This window comes from Temnothorax americanus, unplaced genomic scaffold, assembly GCF_048541705.1.
Source record: "Temnothorax americanus isolate GAGA-0224 unplaced genomic scaffold, ASM4854170v1 Scaffold44, whole genome shotgun sequence".
NCBI lineage: Eukaryota > Metazoa > Arthropoda > Insecta > Hymenoptera > Formicidae > Temnothorax > Temnothorax americanus.
The window spans coordinates 540,298-563,181 of NW_027509591.1; the positions used below are offsets into that span (position 1 = coordinate 540,298).

The 22,884-nt window shown below is 36.6% G+C and overlaps 2 protein-coding genes across 19 annotated transcripts in view; one reads left to right on the forward strand and one right to left on the reverse strand.

The window, feature by feature from the left end:
* Positions 1-5,084, reverse strand: part of LOC143903155 (uncharacterized) — a 368,826-nt gene extending 363,742 nt beyond the window's left edge. For 4 of the 18 annotated variants that reach the window (XM_077416615.1, XM_077416616.1, XM_077416617.1 and 1 more), the window contains exon 1: positions 2,999-5,084. In XM_077416615.1, the coding sequence (XP_077272741.1) occupies positions 2,999-3,138 (140 nt within the window). In that variant the 5' untranslated portion in view covers positions 3,139-5,084. The remainder of the gene's footprint in view (positions 1-2,998) is intronic. The other 14 variants (XR_013258624.1, XM_077416603.1, XM_077416606.1 and 11 more) reach the window with 10 other exon arrangements.
* LOC143903171 (uncharacterized) overlaps positions 1-22,884 on the forward strand; it is a 188,981-nt gene that overhangs the window by 158,628 nt on the left and 7,469 nt on the right. The window lies entirely within an intron of this gene.

Consider the following 22,884-nt stretch of genomic DNA (forward strand, 5'->3'; position numbering starts at 1 on the left):
AAGTGTATAATTTTTTGTTACCGATTTTTTGGAAACCGGTCCCAAAATTTTTTTAATCTTAGTAATTCGGGGATGGTATAATTTAGGCAATCCGGGGACTGCCATAAAGTGTATAATTTTTCGTTACCGATTTTTTGGAAACCGGTTCCGAAATTTTTTCAATTTTTCAATAATAATTAACCAAATTTTAAAGAATTATATATGAAATATGGGTAGAAAGAACTAAAGAATGTAATAGAATTAAAAAAATTGCTAATAGTAAAGGGATTTCCAATTTCTGTAAAAAAAAAGTACGTGATTGCTCCAATTTCCGCAAACTTTGAGATATCAAGCTGAATTTTTTTTATAGGTAATTTTTATGGATAATTTTTTGTTACCAATTTTTTAGAAACCGGTTTGAAAATTATTCAAATTTCAAGAAATAATAAGTATTAATTGACCAATTTTCTTGAAAACAGTGCCAAACAATGTGACACACTACTAGGCGGCCGGTCCCCTTCAACGGGGGACACCCGGTCATCGCACGAGCCCGGTTTGCCGTACGGCGCCTCTGCCCGTCGTCGGGATCTTACCGCTTACGACGGCACGGCGTCTAACGGTCGAACATGAGTTTCGCGAGTTCGATGTCGAGACTCGGAATCGTCTGTAGACGACTTAGGTACCTGGCGGGGTGTTGTACTCGGTAGAGCAGTTACCACGCTGCGATCTGTTGAGACTCAGCCCTCGGCTTATTATTGAAAAATTGAAAAAATTTCGAAACCGGTCTTTTAATTTTTGAAGGATAAGTTTTATTTTTTATTAAGAAGATCGGTTAGCGTCCCGCTGCGAGGCAGGCGGCGCGGCAGGGGGAAAGCATGTAGGTTAGATTTTCGTTGCGTGAAATAAACGAATTTAGCAAATAAATATGTAGAATGCATTCAATTATTGTTTCTTAAGGTCTAAAAAGAGTTGTTTGTACAATTGAAACCCAAATACGTTATTATCCACGTTAAAATGTGGAAATAATAAATGTAGTCCTGTTTTATTTTTACAGTTTCTTTATAACTATAAAGACGAATTATTTCAGTCTTCGAGAAAGTTCTTCCTAAATATGTAAAGAATTATTTGCACCTATTTTTATTAAATTTTTATCATTTTTAATATGCTTTCGAGAGTTACGTTACGGGTTAGGTAGCATTTTTGCTGTGTCGCCCGTGTATAAGAGAGAGACAAGAATGTAACTTCAATAATTAATTACTCGACAACCATGCAGACAATTATCTTCAACTTTGGCATCTATATTTATAATTATAAGTGTCTGACGTCTGTATGTATGTATGTATGTCTGACCGCGAACCACTCATTCTTTAGTAGACTGAATTTTTACTAAAAGTATATAAAGTAGAGGTAGAGAATTTTCCAGGGAGTGCCATAAAGTGTATAGTTTTTCGTTACCGATTTTTTTGGAAACTAAAGGTTCTAAAATTTTTCCGATTTTTCGGGAAATAATTGATCAAATCTCAAAGAATTGTATATGAAACAAAGGTAGAATTTTCCGGGGAGTGCTATACAGTATATAATTTTTCGTTACCGATTTTTTTAAAACCGGTACCGAAATTTTTCCAATTTCCTAGTATACATATAATCAAATGTTTCGACTGACTCATCACCGCCCAGCCCAAACCCTTAAACCTAGAAACATGAAATTCGAGGAGTATATTCCTTCCATGACGTAAGTACTCACTAAAAAAGGATTTTTAGAAATTTAAACCGTAACGGGGTGAAAAAAGGCAAAATGTGTGTTACCGTAGCGAAGCACGGGTATCAAGCTAGTTATTATATAAAATCAAAAACTACATTTTTAAACATTATCTAAATTAATTTTGGTAAATATGCTTAAAAGGTCAGTACTCACCGATTTTATCGTTACTTAAATATCTTGTAGAGAAGGTTTTTTTGAGTAATTCTACGCAAAAAGGAAGAGGGCGACATTAGTTTAAAAGATATAGCAAATTTAAGAGTTTCACAATTTTAATATATTAAAAGAAGTAATTTGTAAAGAAGTAAAAAACTCGAACTGTACAATTGATAGACCTCGTTTTGCCTTATAAGGGGAGTGGGGTGGAATAAACTTCGCTTTGTGTAGAAAGTTGCAAACTTATTTTATTAACATGTAGAACCGTACAATAATGAAAAGCAACAATTTATGTTTTTGCCATTGTTAAAGCAGAGAATACTTTGTATTTATACTTTTTAAAATATAAAATTGTATATATACTTTTATATATACTAACTATTCTCTGCTTTAACAAATTATTTCTGTTACAAATATTAAGCATTTTTACATGATGCGACTTTGCACACAAAGCGACGAAAGAAGAAAAAACGGATTTTTAACTTTCCACGCAAATCAAGGTCTACTCCTACGCACCCCTGCTTGCGGGGGAGGGGCGGTAACCCGTGTACTGTTTATACACACATATCAGCAAATTACTTCTCTTAGAACTAATATTATTTTGTAACACCTAAAAAAAAGTAATAAAATTGTAAAACTTTAATTTGCTATTTTTTCTAAACTAATCCCGTCTCCCACTCATTTCCTGCGTAAGACTTCCCTTCTACAACATATTTAAGTGGCGATAAAATCGATGAGTACTGACCTTTTATGCATATTTACCTTAATTTTATTTAGGCCACATTTTCCATATGTATTTGTGTAGAAGTCATTTTATGTAAATCAAAAAGAGGTTAAATGTTTTCAGAGCATTACCTATTCATCTATTCCTACAAGATTAAAATAAAAAAAATTACCAATATATCTATTTTCCACTGAATATGCGTTTTTGTTACAGTCAAATATTGTTGTAAAGTTTGTTTATTAAAACCATACACCAAACATGTAAGAATAATTCATTTATGATTAAAAATGCTTTTTTCCGCAAGGAGCAAGAACAATGAGACGCTTAAACTTGATTACCGGCATCTTCATATATTTGATCAGATATAAGAAGTGACTCACCTATTCTTACGTGGTAGTGTCGTAATAGTCATATTCAAGGACCTCTCGTACTGATTATTATCCTCTTTAGATTGTCTCGGAATTGCTGCGCAGGCATCCTGCGTGAAACTGTAAGTTCTTCGTTTCTTTAGGCACAACATATTCTTAATTGTTTTTTTTCACGAATTCATAATGATTCCACAATTGCACTTCAATTATTAACAAACTATCTTCTTAAAATCATCGAGGGACTTCATCGTTCTGCTCCATGTGACACGATGAATCTTCAAGCACTTTGATCCCTCATATCATATCATTCGATATGGCTTGAAGAAAATCACGAAAATCACGAAGATGAAGAAACCGCACAAAATAAAAATCGCAATATATAATTTAAATATTAATTTTTTTTTAATTAATTTCTTTTTTTATCTTCATATGATATAAATAATATACAAATACTGAGCTCTATATCCAATCACACTTCGTACGTAATATAATTTTACGTACATTAAATAATATGTTAAGCTAGCACAATTAAATAGATTTAAACAAAACATTTGTTAAATGTTGTAATGAGACTATAATACAAATAATCACATTGATTGCTGAGACACTCGGGTAACATGACACGATAAATTTTCAATTATAACAAAACTTTATTACGAATGGTTCCATTTTTTGCGAATTTGACGAATTGCACTCAAAAAAATGAATAATTACAATATAACCATTCAGGAAAAAGTACGATGGCTCTACGTGCGAGCTCTCACGAGAGAAGCAGAAGACGTCAGCCTTGCACAGAAGTTATAACTGTACTGAACACCACGCTCAGAATCTTTCCTCAGGCACAAGTGCACTCGGTGATAATGACCTCCACGAAAATTACGGGGGCATCGTCTCCGCGACTTGAAGTCCCGCGTGCATTTTTATCAGATGACATTTTTCCTCTTTCGTAACTTGTGTTACACAAATGAATAAACTACAAATCACTTAATTTCAAACATTTTCAGATTGTATAGTAATTTATATAAATACTAATCTGATATATATCAAATAAATAAATATATATGTGTATGTATATAGTATTATTTATTTATTTATTAACATATTATATGTACAATATTTTAGGTATAAAAGATTCAGACGATTAATAAATCAACTATCAAGGAAGTAAGGAGCTACATTGTTAGCGTTGAAATATTGTATTTACAATAAGACCAAAACTATAATACATACAACATACGATTCGATTTGTTATCAGACCATCTTTAGTATAAATGATAATGTTAAGGATTAAATAGTCAAGGATTAAAAATTAACAGTAAAATATAAATTACAAATACACTATTTTATTTAAAATATAAGAAAATTTAATAATGTAATAAGTATTAAATATAACAAATCTTATTAAGTCATCTTGATGTTTGAATGAAAATACTTTAAGCTATATGTTATATCGAAACTCACAACAAACGTTTTATAAATAAAAGTCTTTCGAATTTCATTGATTGTATCCATAATGATTATTGACGTTATTGTAAAATCAAATCTCTCTCTCTCTCTTCTAGATGGAAGATATGAGAAAGATGTTAGGAAACCTTCATAACAATGCTGTAGTTGATAGTTGCATTTCAAATGTGCCTTATGCAAACGCGCTCCAAAAAAATAAGAAAAAGGCCGAGGCGATGATTATCGTAAAGCCAGCTGACGATGACGTTGCAGCAAGTGGAAACATCAACAAGAATGATAATTTAAACAATGTCAAAAGGAACATTAATGTTAAGGAGCTCGGAGTCGGAATCACGAGTATTAAAGAAAAAAATAATGGAACGGTTGTTGTTAAATGTAAGAATGTTGACGATAGTGTTGACGATAGTAAATTTAATGTTCAAATTCCTAAAACAAAAAAGAAATTCGTGAAACTCGTGTGGATTGATAAAGAGGAAGCGGCTTTATCAGATAAGGAAATTGTTGAGAGTATTATTGAACAAAATAATTTGAAGAATTGTTGCCAAAATGTTGAAATGAAAATTGTTAAGAGAATTGTGAATGACAAGAAAAACTGCGAGAACTGCGTAAGATGTTGTTATTCTTGGAAAAAATCTGCCTTGGGTGGAAACAGTGCAAAGTAATTGACCACGCTAATATTGCAAGATGTTTCAAATGTTGCGGATATAACCACTATGCAAAAGAGTGTAAGAGAGAGATCGCATGCGGTAAATGTGGAGGTGCACATAACAGCAAAGATTGCGAAGCGACCGACTTAAAATGTACTAATTGTGCACACAAAAATAAGAAACAAAAAAATTTAGAGTTAATTGTTGACGATAATCATAATGCGTTTGACAAGAATTGCCCAATTTATATAAAACTAGCTGAAAATGAGAAGAAAAGAGAGGAAGAAAAGATCTAACAACTACAGCAAAACGAAGTGTTATTACATTTAAACGCTCAAAGTTATTTAGCTCATAAAGACGAAATTGAAGAATTAATTATAAGTAAGAAACCAGTAGTTGTTTGTTTAACTGAAGCTCGAATAACAGAAGACATAAATGACTCTGAATTAGTAATTGAAAATTTTAATCACATTAGAGTAAACTCAGAAAATAAATTTACTGGCGGTATTCTTGTTTATTTTAGAAACGACTTGCGGTTTAAAATCATTAATAATAAAAACTATTTTTCTAATACGTGGAACTTAACGTTTTCAATTCACTTACTGAATGAAATAAATATTTCGGTCGTGTATCACTCACCTAGTGCGAGTGATGCACTTCTTATGGATATTTTGCAAGAAATTACTAGTGACTTTGCTGAAAATGGACAATTTATTTTACTTGGTGATTTCAATATAGACATTAGTAAAAATAGTTACTATTCAAATAAGCTTCAATTAATTATGGGTGAATTGGGACTTAAGAACTATGTCTCGACGTTTACACGCGTTACAAATAATTCACAAACAATGATTGATTTAGCTTATTCAAATGAATTTTTAAATTGCGACGTTTGGGATTCCCCAAGAATAACTGACCATGATATCCTAAGTATTAAATTGCCAAAAAAGCAACGTAACTTAAATAAGCAAAACTATTTTATTGGCAGAAATTATAAAAAATTTGACAATATTAAGTTTGCAGAAATTTTAACTAAGACGATTAATAAAATAGATAAATCTAAGGACAACAATGTAAATAGTATAGCTAATCATGTGATCGAATCAATTGAAGAAGCGTTAAACCAAGTAATATCTTTGACCAAATTTAAAGTAATTAACAAATGGCAAAGCAAAGAATGGTTTGATAACGAAATTAAAGGTTTAAAAAATAAGAAAAATAAGATTTATAAAATTGCTAAAGAAACTAAAGAAGACATTTATTGGATTGAGAGAGAGAGAGAGAGAGAGAGTTTAAGAAAATTAGAAATAAATTAACTAAATTAATTAAACAGAAGAAAAGAGAATACAACGACTCGAATATTGATAAAAATAAAAAGGATAGTAAAAAACTATGGAAGCATTTAAAACAAATTGTGAGTAAAAAACCAAAAAATAGTGTTAATATCAATTTAATGATAAAATCTGTGATAAAGACAAAGATATAGCTGATAACTTTAATAAATTTTTTATTGACAGTATAACCGAAATTAACAATGCGATATTAAACTCTAGTCAAAATAATAATAATAACTGTGATATTTCATTAACTAATACTATAGATGATAATATAAAAGGTTGGCAAAATTTTGACGAAGTTAATTCCAAAAACTTATTTGAAATTGTAAATAAATTAGAAAACAAAGCGTGTACAGAAGATGGAATTAACGCAGAAATAATTAAAAAAGCATGGCCTTATATTGATGATCAATTTGTTAAATTAGTAAATGTATCGTTACGAACTGGCATCTTTCCAGCTGAGTGGAAAAACTCAGTAATTACGCCTATCCAGAAGATACAAAATACTATAAAAGCTAGCGAATTTAGACCAATAAATGTACTGCCGACATTTGAAAAAATTCTTGAGACCGTAGTTCATAAGCAATTAATTAAGTATCTTGATAAAAATAATATCCTAGTGCCAGAGCAATCAGGTTTTCGTGAAAACCATTCTTGCGAGACCGCCTTGCAAAGTGTCTTGAATGAATGGAAAATTAGCTGTGATAAAAAACAAAAGACTGGAGTAACATTCCTTGATTTTAAAAGAGCTTTCGAGACTATTGACAGAAAAAAATTAATTGTTAAACTTAACAAATGCGGGATAAAAAATAATGTACTTAAATGGTTTGAGAGTTATTTAACTGATAGAACTCAGCAAGTCAAATTTAACAATGTCACCTCATCAAAAAGAAGAACCATATATGGTGTTCCACAAGGCTCAATATTGGGCCCAATCCTTTTTTTAATTTATATTAATGATTTAAAGAAAGTATTAAAATATTGTAAATGTAAAATGTTCGCGGACGACACAATTGTATACTACAGTAGCTCTAACTCTATTGAAATTGAAAATAAAATTAATTATGATTTAAAAAATTTATCAATTTGGTTAAAAAATAGTATGATAAGTTTGAATGTTGCAAAAACTAAATTCATCCTGGTAAGAGGTGTGCGGGCCTCTATGACAAGTGAAAAATGCAATATTAAAATTGAAGATAATAATATTGAGAACGTTGATAATATTAAATACCTTGGTATTATTATTGACAAACATTTAAACTTTAGCGAACACGTAAAGTACACAGTTAAAAAGATTTCAAAGAAAGTAAATTTTTTATTTAGAATCGGAGATTCAATCTCGCCACTAACTAGAACTATTATTTATAAAAGTATAATTGCTCCGCATTTTGACTATTGTTCTACAATTTTCTTAAACGTCGGCAAAACTGAACTTAATTTGTTACAAAAAGCGCAAAACTGAGCGATGCGTGCAATTATTAGATGTAGTAAGTTCACACCGATAAATCTAATGTTAAATGCGTTACATTTCTTTAATGTTCGACAAAGAATTGCGTTGAATACACTTATATTTGTACATAAAATGAAACTAAAAATAAGTCCGTCGTATCTTGCGGAAAGTTTAAAACTTGTGGGCGAGACCCACTCTTACAATACACGACAGCGCAATAATATTTGTATCTCAAAGCAAAATCAAACAAAATCACAACAAACACTAATGTACAACGGTTTTAAAATTTATAACGACTTACCTAATAATATAAAATCAATTGACAATGTTAATGCATTTAGAAGAAAAGCGAGTAAATATGTTAAAGAGGTGTATGTGTGAGAGAATTGTACGAACTGTTAATCAAATATTTATTTATCATATTATTTATTTATTATATTATTTATTGAAATAATTGACCTGGTCTGGTTGGGTTTTTCTTGGGTTTCCCCAATCCTTGCAACAAATGTTGGACCACATGTAAATTCCCAAGCGACAATTAATAACATGTAAAATGTATATTGTTAAAGTAGCCGCTGAGGCTAAATAAACCGCATCAATCAATCTCTCTCTCTCTCTCTCTCTCTCTCTCTCTCTCTCTCTCTCTCTCTCTCTCTCTCTCTCTCTCTCTCTCTCTCTCTCTCTCTCTCTCTCCCCTCTCTCGTTTGCGTTATATAAATATAACTATAATATAAAATAAAAAATCTCCGAAGCACATATGAATATTTGTTATTCACTGCACCAATATTTGATTGTTGTAGATGTTGAACTGATAAGGACAGCTAGAGACAACTTATTATTGAACTAAAAATAAAACTATGCTGGACCGTTTTTTCAATTCCTGGCCTGTTTTACAATTTTCTCTTGAATAAATATAATAACTAAAAAGTACGTAATAAGTATTATTAATATAGTTATATAACTTTAAAAGAATTTTACTTTATATATCCCAAGGGGCCTTAAAGGGCGTTTTGAAGGGACGTACCCAACCCTAACCTCCAATTTATTCACTTCCTTACTGTTTCCTGCTTTGGACCAACGGTTTAACGTCTCTTCCGAAAGACGGAGCCCAGTTTTCTCCGCATCTTGCACGGAAGGGCGCGGTTTTTCGGAAAAAAACTTTTCCATGTTACATGGTTCTAGTGGACTCGAACCTGGTTCCACAGATTACGAGTCTGGCGCTCTACCACTAGATCACACCGCCGCCAATATAGTTATTTTTGAAATGTAAAAATAAACATAGACATATTTTTTTAAATATTATAAACAAATAAAGGTTTAATATAAAATTACTAATTCTTACAATGATAAATTCGTACTTTGCATGTATGTGAACAAAGTTTTTCAAACAGAATTTTGTTCAATATACGTTGTAAACTTTCAACAATATTGTATGTCTATCTTCTTCCTATACATGGACGCAAATCAATTAATTAAATTAATGTAAAAATATATATTATATTTTTCTCAAAACCTATTTAAAACTCACTAAAATAAATATAACTCAGAAAGATATGTAAGTAGAAATATAATTAAACAAAAATAAAAGTAAGAGTAATAAATATATTTCTCAAAAGTGTGTCGATCTTATGAGCGTAAAATTTCTTAAATGACTGATTCGTTTCAACAAGCAAGATGCATATGTATACAGGCTTTATTTAACATAAGTCTCATTTCCATCACCTGTTTTAATGCATTTATAACACACGTAAGAACATTTATTCCAGCGTAAATAAAGATTCCATTGATATTAAACTAATACAAAGAACCGGCCACTCAAACCGGAAACGTTCGAGAATCATCGATTTTTATACATATATATTCTATACAAGCAATTTAATATAACCGCTAGTCCAGTTAAGCAACGTTCAAACTGTTACACCTGCTTGTAATGTCAAAAGAAGCTGCGAATTACGTGTGATTTATGTGTCACAGGCTTTCTAAATCTTTTTAATCTGTTTCGCCGTTGCAGGCTGCTTCTTATAATGGACATATATTGTAAATATTCTTTCTTCACTTGTTTCTTTATCATTATATGCTGATTATATATAGGAACTAAATTTTCTAAACAATAACAAATAAAATTTTTAATATTTGCAATATTATTTCTTATTTTACGTTGTTCTTGATAGCGCATGCAATATAGCAAATATAAGTAAAATATATATATTTAAATAAAATTAAATCCTACGATCAGAATAATTCCAATCTTACAGAGTGATTACATTCAGAATGCGATTCAAGAAGACAGTATGTAAGATAAATCAAAGGTGCACGGCAAAGCTACGAACCTGCACAAGCTAACATAATATGGCAGAAGCAATTGCAGTTATTTGTTACACTGACCGCTGCTAGGATGTTCTGGCCAAACCCCAGCGAGGCGACTTGTTGTCATGTAACGTGAAACTTGACATTCATTGAAAAATAATAATAATAATAATAATAATAATAATCTGTATTTACGGAAAAAACCCTTTAGGGTGCGTTCAGAAAGTCACCCAACTTACCAAACTCATCAAAACCCCCGTTCAGAAAGTCTCGGACAAACCTCGGGTGACTTAGCGGAAGCCTTGCGATTGGACAGTCGAACGAAGGTGGGGAAATGTAGGCGGGCGACAAATTGATGAAAGAGCCCGACATTACACGGAAAGTGACGAAACTCTTAAAATGCTTCAATTTTGTCGGTAGTGGGGGTCACCCAGCTCCTCGATGATTTTCGATGGATGAGCTGGGTGATCCCCACTCTTCCATCATACTAAAACCCGCGGATTTTAAATTGAAAAGACATACAATGGCCATTAGAAAAACTTCCATTAAATAATTAAATTATCGAAAAAGTAGGGTAGTTAATAATATAGAATTTTTTAACATATCTGTTATCTCCCTGTAATACTTGAATGAGAAGGACAATAAAATTAAACATTGTCTTGAAATAAATTGAAACGTAAACTTCTAGTATAGAAATTCCATGATTAATGCAGACATAAAAAATTGTGTGTAAAAAAGTAACAAAAATAAATTTTGTTTCCTAAAAGTTATATGTTGAATAAATAATAAAAAAGTGTAATTAATAGAAAAAATAAACTATAAATTAAATTAAATTAATTGTCGGTAATTCTATAAAATGTTAAAATTGTATATCATATGACGGTAAGAATCCTGAGAAGAGCGATCAAGTCGCTAGTTTAGGTAATAATCACCCGAGGGACCTAGCATCGAAAGCGTCAGTCAACTCTCCAAGTCAAAGAGTCGCGCTTGTTGTGCACGTGTTCGGACGTGTTTGTCCTGAATAAATTTTTGAAGATTGCTGATGCAATCACAATTTCCACTCAGACTTCGCTCACGCGATCAGTGATTCAAGTTTTATGTTAAACAAACAGTGGCAAATCTGGCCGTATTGTCCGCTGAAAAGCGGCAGGAGCCAATAAAAAGTAAGAAGAAGAAGAAGAAGAACTCAAGTCAAAAGATTTACGTCAAGGCTCGTGCCTCGAGGAAGGTTTTGAAAGACAATGGATTCTTTTGATGGCGATTTTGATTCACAGTCCCGTTCTCAATGAATTCAGATTAACGTAAGTAATTCGGTCTTTAACCGACTTTTACCTAACAGTATATTTTGATAGATCATGGCATACTTTCTTTGTAAACTTTTTGAATTTTTGCAATATCTTCAAAATTGAAGAAAATATAGTACACGAAAATGTGCGTGACGTCATAATGTTGTTGCGAAATCTTTTGAAGTTGCCGTCATCAAAGAAACTTTAGAAAGCTATAACTTTCTCAAATTTGGGTTTTTTTTTAAATTCAAAAAGTACTAAAAATCGGCTTAGATTCTCTACATTAATTATGGATACCGCTTAATAAAAAAAATTTACTTAAAGACCCAATTGCTCGATATAACAAGTACACATTCTCATCCCGATATCTCGTTATTCATACTCATGTTTATACTTTTTTTGCTCGATTTTCGAGCTACTCTCGCAACTGAATATTAATCATTATTTTCTAATTTTCCTATTAGGGGTATTCAAATAAGTTAAAGTTTAACGGTTTGACAGGTTATGTCGGGTTAAAGTCGAGTAAAAAGTTAATTTTTAAACTTTTAACCCAAAGATTAATGTGATAGGTTAATGAGTCACTTATGTATTTTGCATAACCTTAAAGAGTAGCGCGCCCAAAGTTAATTAATTAATTTTTTACTCGACTTTAACCCGACATAACCTGTCAAACCGTTAAACTTAAATTATTTGAATACCCTTAGGGGTATTAACCGTTAAACTTAAATTATTTGAATACCCTTTAGGGGTATTAACGGTCTGACAGGTTATGTTGGGTTAAAAAGTTAATTTAACTTTTAACCCAAAGATTAATGTGATAGGTTAATAAGTCACGTATGTGTATAACTTATGTATTTTGCATAACCTTAAAGAAGAAGTTCAATGTTTACATGTTCAGCTTTACGAAATAATTACCAATGTATAAAAGTAAGTTTGTACAATGCCGAAAATAAGTAAAAGAAAGAAATTGTTCGAAAGTATCCTTTTAAAAGAATGTTTCGAACTTGTGAGTGGAAATTCAAATAAAGATTTTGATAAAGCTATCCTTCAGTGCACGAAGTGTAAGCGATATTTCAAGGACCCGCGGCGAATACGGGCCTTCCGCCGGGTTACTAAGATGACGTCACTACCGATGCGCCGTAACCAATGGTCGGGCTCGAGCTTCGACCAATCAGCGCTCCCGCCAATATACTCAGGATGACGAGCGGGGACGACAGTGCCGAGCAGAGTCTCGTTGGCGTTACGTAACGACGCACGAACAATATATATTATAGCGATCGGTCCCGAGATAAAAGGGCGTAGAGTTATTAGAAGTATTATTGTCGTCTTCACGTGGGAATTAAAATAAATTTCAGTTCCGTATCTATCGAATAGCGTACATATCAGAAGCGGGATTCACACACGTGCCGAAGTAGAAGTTCGAGAATTCTGACGAAATCGGACGGTAGAACAATGGGCCGCCATAAGTCGCATTGCGAGTCGGGAAAAGAGGCGCGAGGAAGGAAGTCGCGTCGCGATTCGGAAAATGGGGTGCGAAGAAGGAATTCGAGTCGTGACTCGGAAGACGAAGCGCGAGGAAATAAGAGGCGTCGTTCGTCCTCGGTGAATTCGTCAAGAGATGACGGAAGCAACGATACCGACGAACGAGTAGTGAGGCTCGAGCGCCTCGTGGAAAGGTTAGATCGTCGGTCACAGGGGCGTCGCTCGTGCATCCAGCGAGGAGACGAGGCGATGATCCCGACGTTCGACCCAGCAAAGGATGAGCTTACGATAGAAAAATGGATCGAGCATGTGGACGACTTGGCGGAACAATACGATTGGGATGATCGATCGGTTATGAGGCTTATACCGAGCCGATTGAAGGGGCATGCCAGGCAATGGTATGACGCCCGGCCGCGACTGGCCGTCACGTGGCAAAACACAAAAAAAAAAAAGAGTTAACGCAACAATTTCGTAAGTTTATTCCGTTTCAAAAGTTGTTCAAGGAAGCCGCGAATTACGAGTCTCTTCCCGGTCAGACGCTGGGAGATTACTGCTTCCAAAAATTGCGCAAATTACGTAGTTTAGATATTAAAATACCGGACAAATATATGATCGACGCAGTAATTGGGGGAATAACGGATGCAAATGTTTCGAGAGCGGTACGTTCCGCGCAGATTAGCGACGCGAACGAATTATACGCGTATATGACATCCCTCAGTGAGTTACGCCGACAGGGAAAAAGGGAAGCGATCGGTCGGTTCGATGCGAAATTAAAATAATGGATGCGAAAGCGTATGTCAGCGCAATCGTTGTACCGAACGATTGTCTGACGTATGATATTATTGTCGGTCGCGATTTTCTGGAACAGGAACACGTAGTAACGATCAAACGCGGAAAGGAATTGTTATTTAAACAATTACCGGAAAATATAGTCGGTGTGAGCTTCTTAGATGTGGCAATGGAAGGTTCGATACGTGTGGGCCCCATTGGCGAAGCGGCGCGACGACAATGTGTCAATTTAATTCGAGAATTCGAGGATTGCGTGTCATCCTCAATGAAGGATTTAGGTAAGACGAATACTATCTCGTTTAGGATACAATGTACATCGGATGTACCTGTAGTATATCGTCCGTATCGGCTAGCTGAATTTGAGAAACGAGTATTGAGAAAAATAGTTGACGAATTGTTAGCAAACAACATAATTCGGGAATCAAATTCACCATACGCAAGTCCGGTCGTGCTCGTGAAGAAGAGCAATGGAAAATATCGTATGTGCATTGACTTTCGGAAATTGAATGCAATTACGATTAAAAAGCCGTATCCTATGCAGCGGATCGAAGATCGAATAGATCAATTGGGCGGTAGTTGTTATTTCACGGGATTGGATTTAGCGTCGGGATACTACCAGGTACCGATGGCGGACGACTCAATCGAAAAAACGGCTTTTATAACGCCAGATGGTCACTATGAGTGGTTGCGGATGCCATTTGGTCCAACAAATGCGCCCGGAGCTTTTCAGGAATTGATGGATAAAGTATTGAAAGACGAAGTAGCATTTCCGTATTTGGATGATGTAATTATACCGTCCAAGACTATAGAAGAGGGTATGAGTCGGTTGCGCCGAGTACTGGAAGTATTCCGAGCTCATCACTTAACTCTTAAGTTAAAGAAATGTTCGTTCTTTGCGGAGTCTATAGAATATTTAGGTAGAGAGATTAATAGTCGAGGAGTTCGACCTGGACGTCGGAAAATTGAGGCGGTGCTATGCATGGAAGCACCTCGATGCGTCAAACAGGTACGACAGTTCATAGGACTGGCGAGTTATTTCTGGCGGTTCATTGCTAGTTTTGCGACAATGGCGGAACCGTTAACGAGACTGACGAGAAAGAACGAACTATGGGTATGGGCGAAAGAACAGAAGAAAGCGTTCGATGCGATTAAAGAAAAATTGACCACGCGACCGGTGTTAACAATTTTCGATCCAGATAAGCCGACAGAAGTACACACTGATGCGAGCGCCATCGGTGTGGGCGCAGTTCTGTTACAATTAATAGATAATAAGATGGTGGCGATAGCCTACTTCAGTAGACAGACAACGGCGGACCAGCGCCATTACCATTCGTATGAGCTGGAAACGATGGCGGTCGTATTGGCGTTGCGATATTTTAGGGTGTATGTACTGGGGGTACAATTCAAGGTTGTAACCGATTGTAATGCTGTACGGGCGACATTTGCGAAGCGAGATCTGTTGCCGAGGATAGCCAGATGGTGGTTGGAGGTGCAAGAATACACCTTTGAGATTGAGTACCGTGCTGGAACAAGGATGGCGCATGCTGATGCACTCAGCCGAAATCCGATGCCATTGACGCTGGAAGTCATGCAAGTCGACATTACCGAAGGTGACTGGATACTGGCTGCTCAGCTGCAGGACGAGCAACTGGCACGCATTCGAACTATATTGATGGAGGGAAAACCAATAGGCGAAGCTAAGCATTACTTCGACGAATACGTGCTGCAGGATGGCAAGCTGTATCGATGTCTGGGAGATCGCGGTAAAACGTGGGTGGTACCACGAATGGCACATATGCAGGTCTGCAGGCTGTGCCACGATGACGCTGGCCACATGGGGGCCGAGAAGACGTTGGAGCGTATCCAAAGGAACTATTGGTTCGCCGGTATGAGACGGTTCGTAGCAAAGTACGTCAAGGCTTGTCTAAATTGTGCTTATTATAAGCAGCCTGCCGGCAAAAAGCAGTGTAAGCTAAACATCATTGAAAAGATACCAATACCTTTTCACACGTTACATCTTGATCATGTGGGACCATTCGAAACCAGTCGGAGACATCACAAATTCCTGTTGGTAATAGTAGACGCATTCACGAAGTTCACTGTCATTGAGGCAGTAAAGAGTCAGAAGACGCAATACGTTGTAAAGATTTTGACTAATCTGTTTTATCTATTTGGAGTTCCTTCCAGGATAATCAGCGATCGGGGGACCGCATTCACGTCCCAGTCATTCCGGACGTTCTGCAATACATATGGCGTCAAACATGTGTTAAACGCGGTAGCCACTCCAAGGGCCAATGGGCAATGCGAGAGGTACAATAAGACTATTGTACAGGCACTGGCCGCCACCACGGCAGGACAGGACCCAGCTGATTGGGATTTGGTAGTAAAGTCAATCCAAAGTGCGTTGAACACGAGGCATAATAAGGGCATTAACACTAGCCCGATGAAGGCTCTCATTGGTTGTGAGACAAGGGGCATGGCGGAGGCCCGTTTCCTAACGGAAATCCAGGATGTCGTACATCGATTGGACTTGGCGGAATTGCGTGATGACATGAAAATGCACATCGACCTGAAGCAGCAGGAGCAGAAGGTGCGGTACGACAAGACGCGCCGAGATGCCAAACTGTATAAAAAGGGCGACCTGGTCCTGGTACGGATCACGAGTGACCCTGCCACCGGGAGTAGCAGGAAACTGCACCCAAAGTTCAAGGGACCATTCCGGATTCACAAGGTCCTGATTAACGATCGGTACGAAGTTGAGGATCTGAGAGAAGGTCGAAAGAGAGGTCGGACGGTTGCAGCCGCCGATAATCTGAAGCCCTGGATTACGATACAAGGTGAGCTAGCGATCACAGCTGACATTAATGAATTTAGCTGTTCTAGTTCATGGTGCTGGATTTGCTGATGTAATAGTACAAGGCGTCAGGCCGTTGGAAATTACAAAGTATTGTTGGTACTGGGTGCCATTGTTGATGTAATAGTACAAGGCGTCAGGCCGTTGGAAATTACAAAGTATTGTTGGTACTGGGTGCCATTGTTGATGTAATAGTACAAGGCGTCAGGCCGTTGGAAATTACAAAGTATTGTTGGTACTGGGTGCCATTGTTGATGTAATAGTACAAGGCGTCAGGCCGTTGGAAATTACAAAGTATTGTTGGTACTGGGTGCCATTGTTGATGTAATAGTACAAGGCGTCAGGCCGTTGGAAATTACAAAGTATTGTTGGTACTGGGTGCCATTGTTGATGTAACAGTACAGCGCGCTAGGCCGTTGGAAATTATATATTGATGTAACAGTACACGAGCTAGGCCGTTGGAAATTATATTATTGTAACAGTACAATGAGCTGGCAGTTGGAAATTATATATTGATGTAACAGTACACGACCTAGGCCGCTGGAAATTATATATTATTGTAACAGTACAATGAGCTGGCAGTTGGAAATTATATATTTATGTAACAGTACAACGAGCTGGGCCATTGGAAATTATAAGAAGTAACCGGCCATGTACAGATTTTGGTTGTTGAGCATGTGTAGTCAAAGGGTTGTAGGAATGAGACATAACACGACCGCTATACGACACAGTAACTGTTAATGATTATTATTTACAGATGATGATAATGGCCGGACTAATAATTAGTTATGGTCTTCATAAAGCATAAATTGGACTATTGTTGTGCCAACTAGTGGAAGTGAGGTATCAACCCTAAGAATTTCTAGACCAAGGACATCTAGTTAATTCGGTTTGCTTTCCAACGAAGAACTCCTTGATGCCTAGGGACAGGCATCCTTGACAGGAAGGGCCGAATGTAAGCGATATTTCAAGGACCCGCGGCGAATACGGGCCTTCCGCCGGGTTACTAAGATGACGTCACTACCAATGCGCCGTAACCAATGGTCGGGCTCGAGCTTCGACCAATCAGCGCTCCCGCCAATATACTCAGGATGACGAGCGGGGACGACAGTGCCGAGCAGAGTCTCGTTGGCGTTACGTAACGACGCACGAACAATATATATTATAGCGATCGGTCCCGAGATAAAAGGGCGTAGAGTTATTAGAAGTATTATTGTCGTCTTCACGTGGGAATTAAAATAAATTTCAGTTCCGTATCTATCGAATAGCGTACAGAAGATATTTTTAATTACACTAAAATATCGCTACAGTGGATCTAGGAACGTCAGAGTTCCTAGGAGTAATGACTGGTATATCAATATCCTACCCTCATATGATGATGATAGATTCAAGTCCTCATGAGGGTGACACGACAGAAATTTGGACAAACTCTAAATATCGTGAGTGATACCACTACCTTCCAGTCCTTGTCTACTTCCAAGTCTCTTTCAATAGAATATCAATTTGCAATAACTTTGTATCGCTTTGGAAATGATGGCTCAGGTGTGTCATTTCCTAGGATTTCTGAACACTTTGGAATAAGCGAGGCAGAAATGATACGTTTGTGCACTGAACGTGTGATTACGGTAAGTCAAGGATAATTATTTCAATTTTTACATTATTATTAAACTAATAAATTTAAATTAATATTATATTTTTATATTTATACAAGCGCTGCTCTCTGTAGAGAAAAAATACATAACTTGGCCCAGCGAATTGGAACGCAAGCACATTTGCGCAACGATGATGAACTCGCTTCCAGGATGTATTGGTTACATGGATGGTACACATATACCGTTGTTTGAGGCACCTCTGCAAGACCATGAAGCGTATTTTAGTAGAAAACAGCAGTACGCACTACAAATACATGCAATCTGTGATAATCATTTGCTATTTAGGAGCGTCTCAGTAGGTTATCCAGCTAGTGCACATGACGCTAGAGTTTTCGCCAACTCGCCCATTGGTCTACATCCAGAGAATTACTTATCAGACGGTCAATGGATAGCAGGGGATTCAGCCTACCGCTGTAATCGATACGTAGTGACTCCGTTTAGAGAAAATTCAAATGTTGGAACACGAAAAGATAGGCGTCGTTTCAACCGTCATTTTTCAAGTATTTTATTAATTACGTTATCACACAAGTATGTTTATGATTTAGAACATTATCCTATTGCTCACAAAATATTTTATTCAGGTAAACGAGTGAAAATCGAGCATGCATTTGGAATTTTGAATGTTATTTAGAAGTCTTCGATCCTTGCGTGTTCGAATAGATAAGAACAAAGGACATCGACGAGCATGTCAGTGGATTATAACTTGTATAGTATTGTATAACATTATTAAGCCAAAACCACAGGACTACGACTTCGATGCAGAACAAGTTTTTCATCACTTCGATGAACAGGAGCTGCAATACGATGAGACTAGAGGTGAAAATAACTGCCAAAGAGAGATTTTATTCGAGTGGTTTTTGCGAAAGAATATTTAGTTTTCTTATATAATTACCATTTTATTTCCTTGTTTCAAGATTATACAGAAAAAAAATGGAACAAAAATAATATGAATAATATATTATGTATTTATATTATATAAAATATATATGTATATTATTATAAAACAGAATATAATGTTGTATGTATTATACGTCTCTTGTGACCGTATAACTTCGCACGTTATCAGTAAGGGCTTAGGGAAAGAGAACTGTCCTCCTTAGCTGTGGACCATTAACTGCTTTATTTATTTCCTCCTCCATGCTACCAACCTGAGACTATCGACGAGCCCTCTCTCTATCTACTCAGCGCCACCACTTACGCTACCAACCTACGACTATCGACGCGCCCTCTCTCTATCTACTCGACGCCACTACTTGCTATCGCCGCCACGCGGTACATTCAAATTACCCAATACCACATCTCCCCTTTTTGGAAGAACTCTACTCTGTTTCGGGCCACCTAACGTTTCGTAGCCTAAACGGGTAACTCGCTTACGCTCGCGTCCAGGATATGCCTTCCTTTCGGAAGCCTGGGGGCTCTCATTGTTACCATCATTGTTATCTTCCGAAATTGGCTGTTTCTCGGTGGATGAAGGCGATTCCCTCGATGGTCCAGCTTTCACTGAAGACGACGGTGGTGTATGCCACGCTTCTTTCTCAGGTGTATCTCCTGGAATGTCAAAGTATCCAAAAGGTGTCTCTAATCTATGTAAATGGGCTCGGTTTCGGCGAAACATCCCCGAATCTGATTGTACAATGTATGATCTTGGTTGATTTGCTTTTTCTTTAACAACGCCCCAACGGCGTAAATCACGGATCCAAACTCGATCACCAGGTTTGAGGTCACCGCATTCTTTCCTATGATGACGACGATCAAAATCTTCTTTTTGGCGTCTAATCCTCTCCCTCTCTTTGGATAAAAGTACGTTACGGTTATTGTTCTTGGAATTAACAGAGACTGGGTGATGGGAAGAAAAGACTTGATTTGGCGACCCATACACAGTTCAGTGGGAGAAAATCCGCATTTCAACGGTGTAGCACGGTATTCCAACAGCCACACGCTAAAATCTTTAGATTTTTCTAATCCATTTTTCACAGTTCTGACCATCGCCTCTATAAATCCGTTGCTTTGTGGGAAGTGAGGTGAAGAAGTTTCATGTCCGAATCCATAGGTTTTCTTGAAAGTTTGAAACTCTGCTGTACGAAGTGGATCAAACTGAGTTCCGTTGTCGGAACGAATGATTTCTGGAATTCCATGGCGCGCGAAAATGTCCTTGAGACAAATGATTACAGTTGAAGAACGTAGATTTGGTAATTGATACACTTCTGGGTATCTAGAGTAAAAGTCTGCAACTAAGAGATATCCAGTGATTACTGTGTTTGAAAAGATCCATAGCGATAATTTGCCAAGGTCGTTCTGGGAATTCCGATGGTTTCAAAGGTTCGGAACGTGCTGGTCTGTTTTGTACGCAAATTGCGCAACTGTCAACCATTTGCTGGAGTTCCATAGAAAGTCCCGGCCACCAAACACTGTACTTAGCACGGGCGCGGCATTTCTCGATACCTTGATGTGCCTTGTGAATGGCTTTCAAGGCCTCTCCGCGAAGTCCTGATGGGATGTAGAACCGGTCATTAAGGAGGTTCGATGGCTTCATCGGAGGGAGTAGTGGGACGCGGGGGTTCTAGAAACAGCGCACTAGCGTTTGAAGTAGTGGGAATGAAGGGGATTGCTCTGATTGGTCGCCGCGTGCGTATAATGCGTGTTGCTGTTCACGTCGTTCACGACCGTGGCAGTCTAGCAGACAAAAAATCAAGCAATTTATGCTTTAATAATTAATTTTTCTACGAAATGTGCGGTAACCTTCCCCTTTCTTTCGCTCATTTATTTGTAAATTATTAAGTTACATGTGCATATTTTTCTTTCTTTATCATTTGCATTTTTTCTTGCACTTATTTCATTCTGAAGGTATATGCAATATATCATTTCCCATAAAAATCTATGTTAAAAATGCAGCCAGTTTCATGAAATTTTAATATGTTGTTTTGGAATGCAAAATAGAATTATGTGAATTTTTTGAGAATTTTTTACCGTCCCGTTTTGAAAATAATCTAATCCAAAAATTGTATTTTTTAAGTTTTTAGAGTAGATTTTTTTCAAAACGGAACGGTGAAAAATTCCTAAAAAATTCACATAATTCTATTTTGCATTCCAGAACAACATATTAAAATTTCATGAAACTCTCTGCATTTTGTTGTAGCCATCAAACCTTCTTAAACATAATGAATCATCGAACAAGTGTGAGATTCGCACGGTAATCGTAAAATGGTTTTATCGCCATGCTGACTTCTTTTTTATGTGGCCATCCTTCCTGTATATATTTTGCTAGTTCACGGCATACTGGGTCTTCCGCTTGTAGATCCAACAACTTAGAAAATATTGCATTAGAAACTGGAGATTGCTGCAATACGAATTGTACATGTGCCGAAATTTCGTCTTGTAACTCCTCATTCTGTACCTCCAGCGTTTTTAAGGGAGAACGTGATAAGTAATCTGCTGCTAAAATATCCTTTCCAGCTGTGTAAAAACACTTGAAGTCGTAGTGCATTAATCTCATTCGCATTCGTTGCAAACGGGGTGATAATTCATCAAGGTTCTTTGTCATTAGCAATGGCACTAGTGGACGATGATCCGTTTCCAATAGAAAGTGTTTGCCGTAGATAAAATCGTGAAAGCGTTCACATGCCCAAGTAAGAGCTAACATCTCCTTCTCGATCTGGACATATCGTTGCTCCGTTTTCGTTAAGGTCCTCGAAGCGTAAGCTACGGGACGAAATTCTCCAGAATCATTTTGTTGGCGAAGCACTGCTCCTATTCCGTACGATGAAGCATCCGCTGAAACCATAGTTTGACAATTAGGGTCAAAAATTGCTAAGCAGGGTGAGCTCGTTAAAGCTTTCAAAACTTCTTTGAATGCTTTTTCACATTTGTTTGACCATACAAACTCTTCCTGGTTCTTCAGTAAATGATGAATCGGAGTTAAGATTTCCGACAGTCTGGGTATAAATTTCCCCAAGTAGTTTACCATTCCTAAGAATGACCTGGTATTTGATACATCCTTTGGCGCTGGTAGTTCTGTAATGGCTTGTATCTTTGAAGGATCCGGTTTGACTCTTTCCGCTGAAATATGATGTCCAAGAAACGTCGTCTCTTGTACGCAAAATTGACATTTATTGGCATTTAATGTAATATTATCTCTCTTCAAACGATGAAATACTGAACGAAGTCTGGAATCATGTTCTTGTATTGTATTTCCCCACATTATAATGTCATCCGTGTGGTTAGCAACACCTGGCAATCCTTCAAGAGCCTGGTAGATTCGTTTTCGGAAAAATTCTGGAGCTGATGAGATTCCAAAAGGAAGCCTGCGAAAACAAAATCTTCCGTAGGGAGTAATAAATATAGTTTAACCTTTTTGAACCTTCGTCTAATGGAACTTGCCAAAATCCTGTTAAACAATAAAGTTTTGTAATATATTTAGCGCCTGACAACTCACCTAACGTATGCTCAACAACCGGTACCGGATAATGTTCACGTTCAACTGCTTGATTCAATTTAGTTAAGTCCACGCATAATCGAATATCATTAGTGGCATGTTTCTTTACTAATACAATACCACTGCACCACTGGGTAGGCTCCTCAACTGGCTCGATTACTTCTTTTTCAAGCATCTCTGTAAGTTTCTCTTTTAATT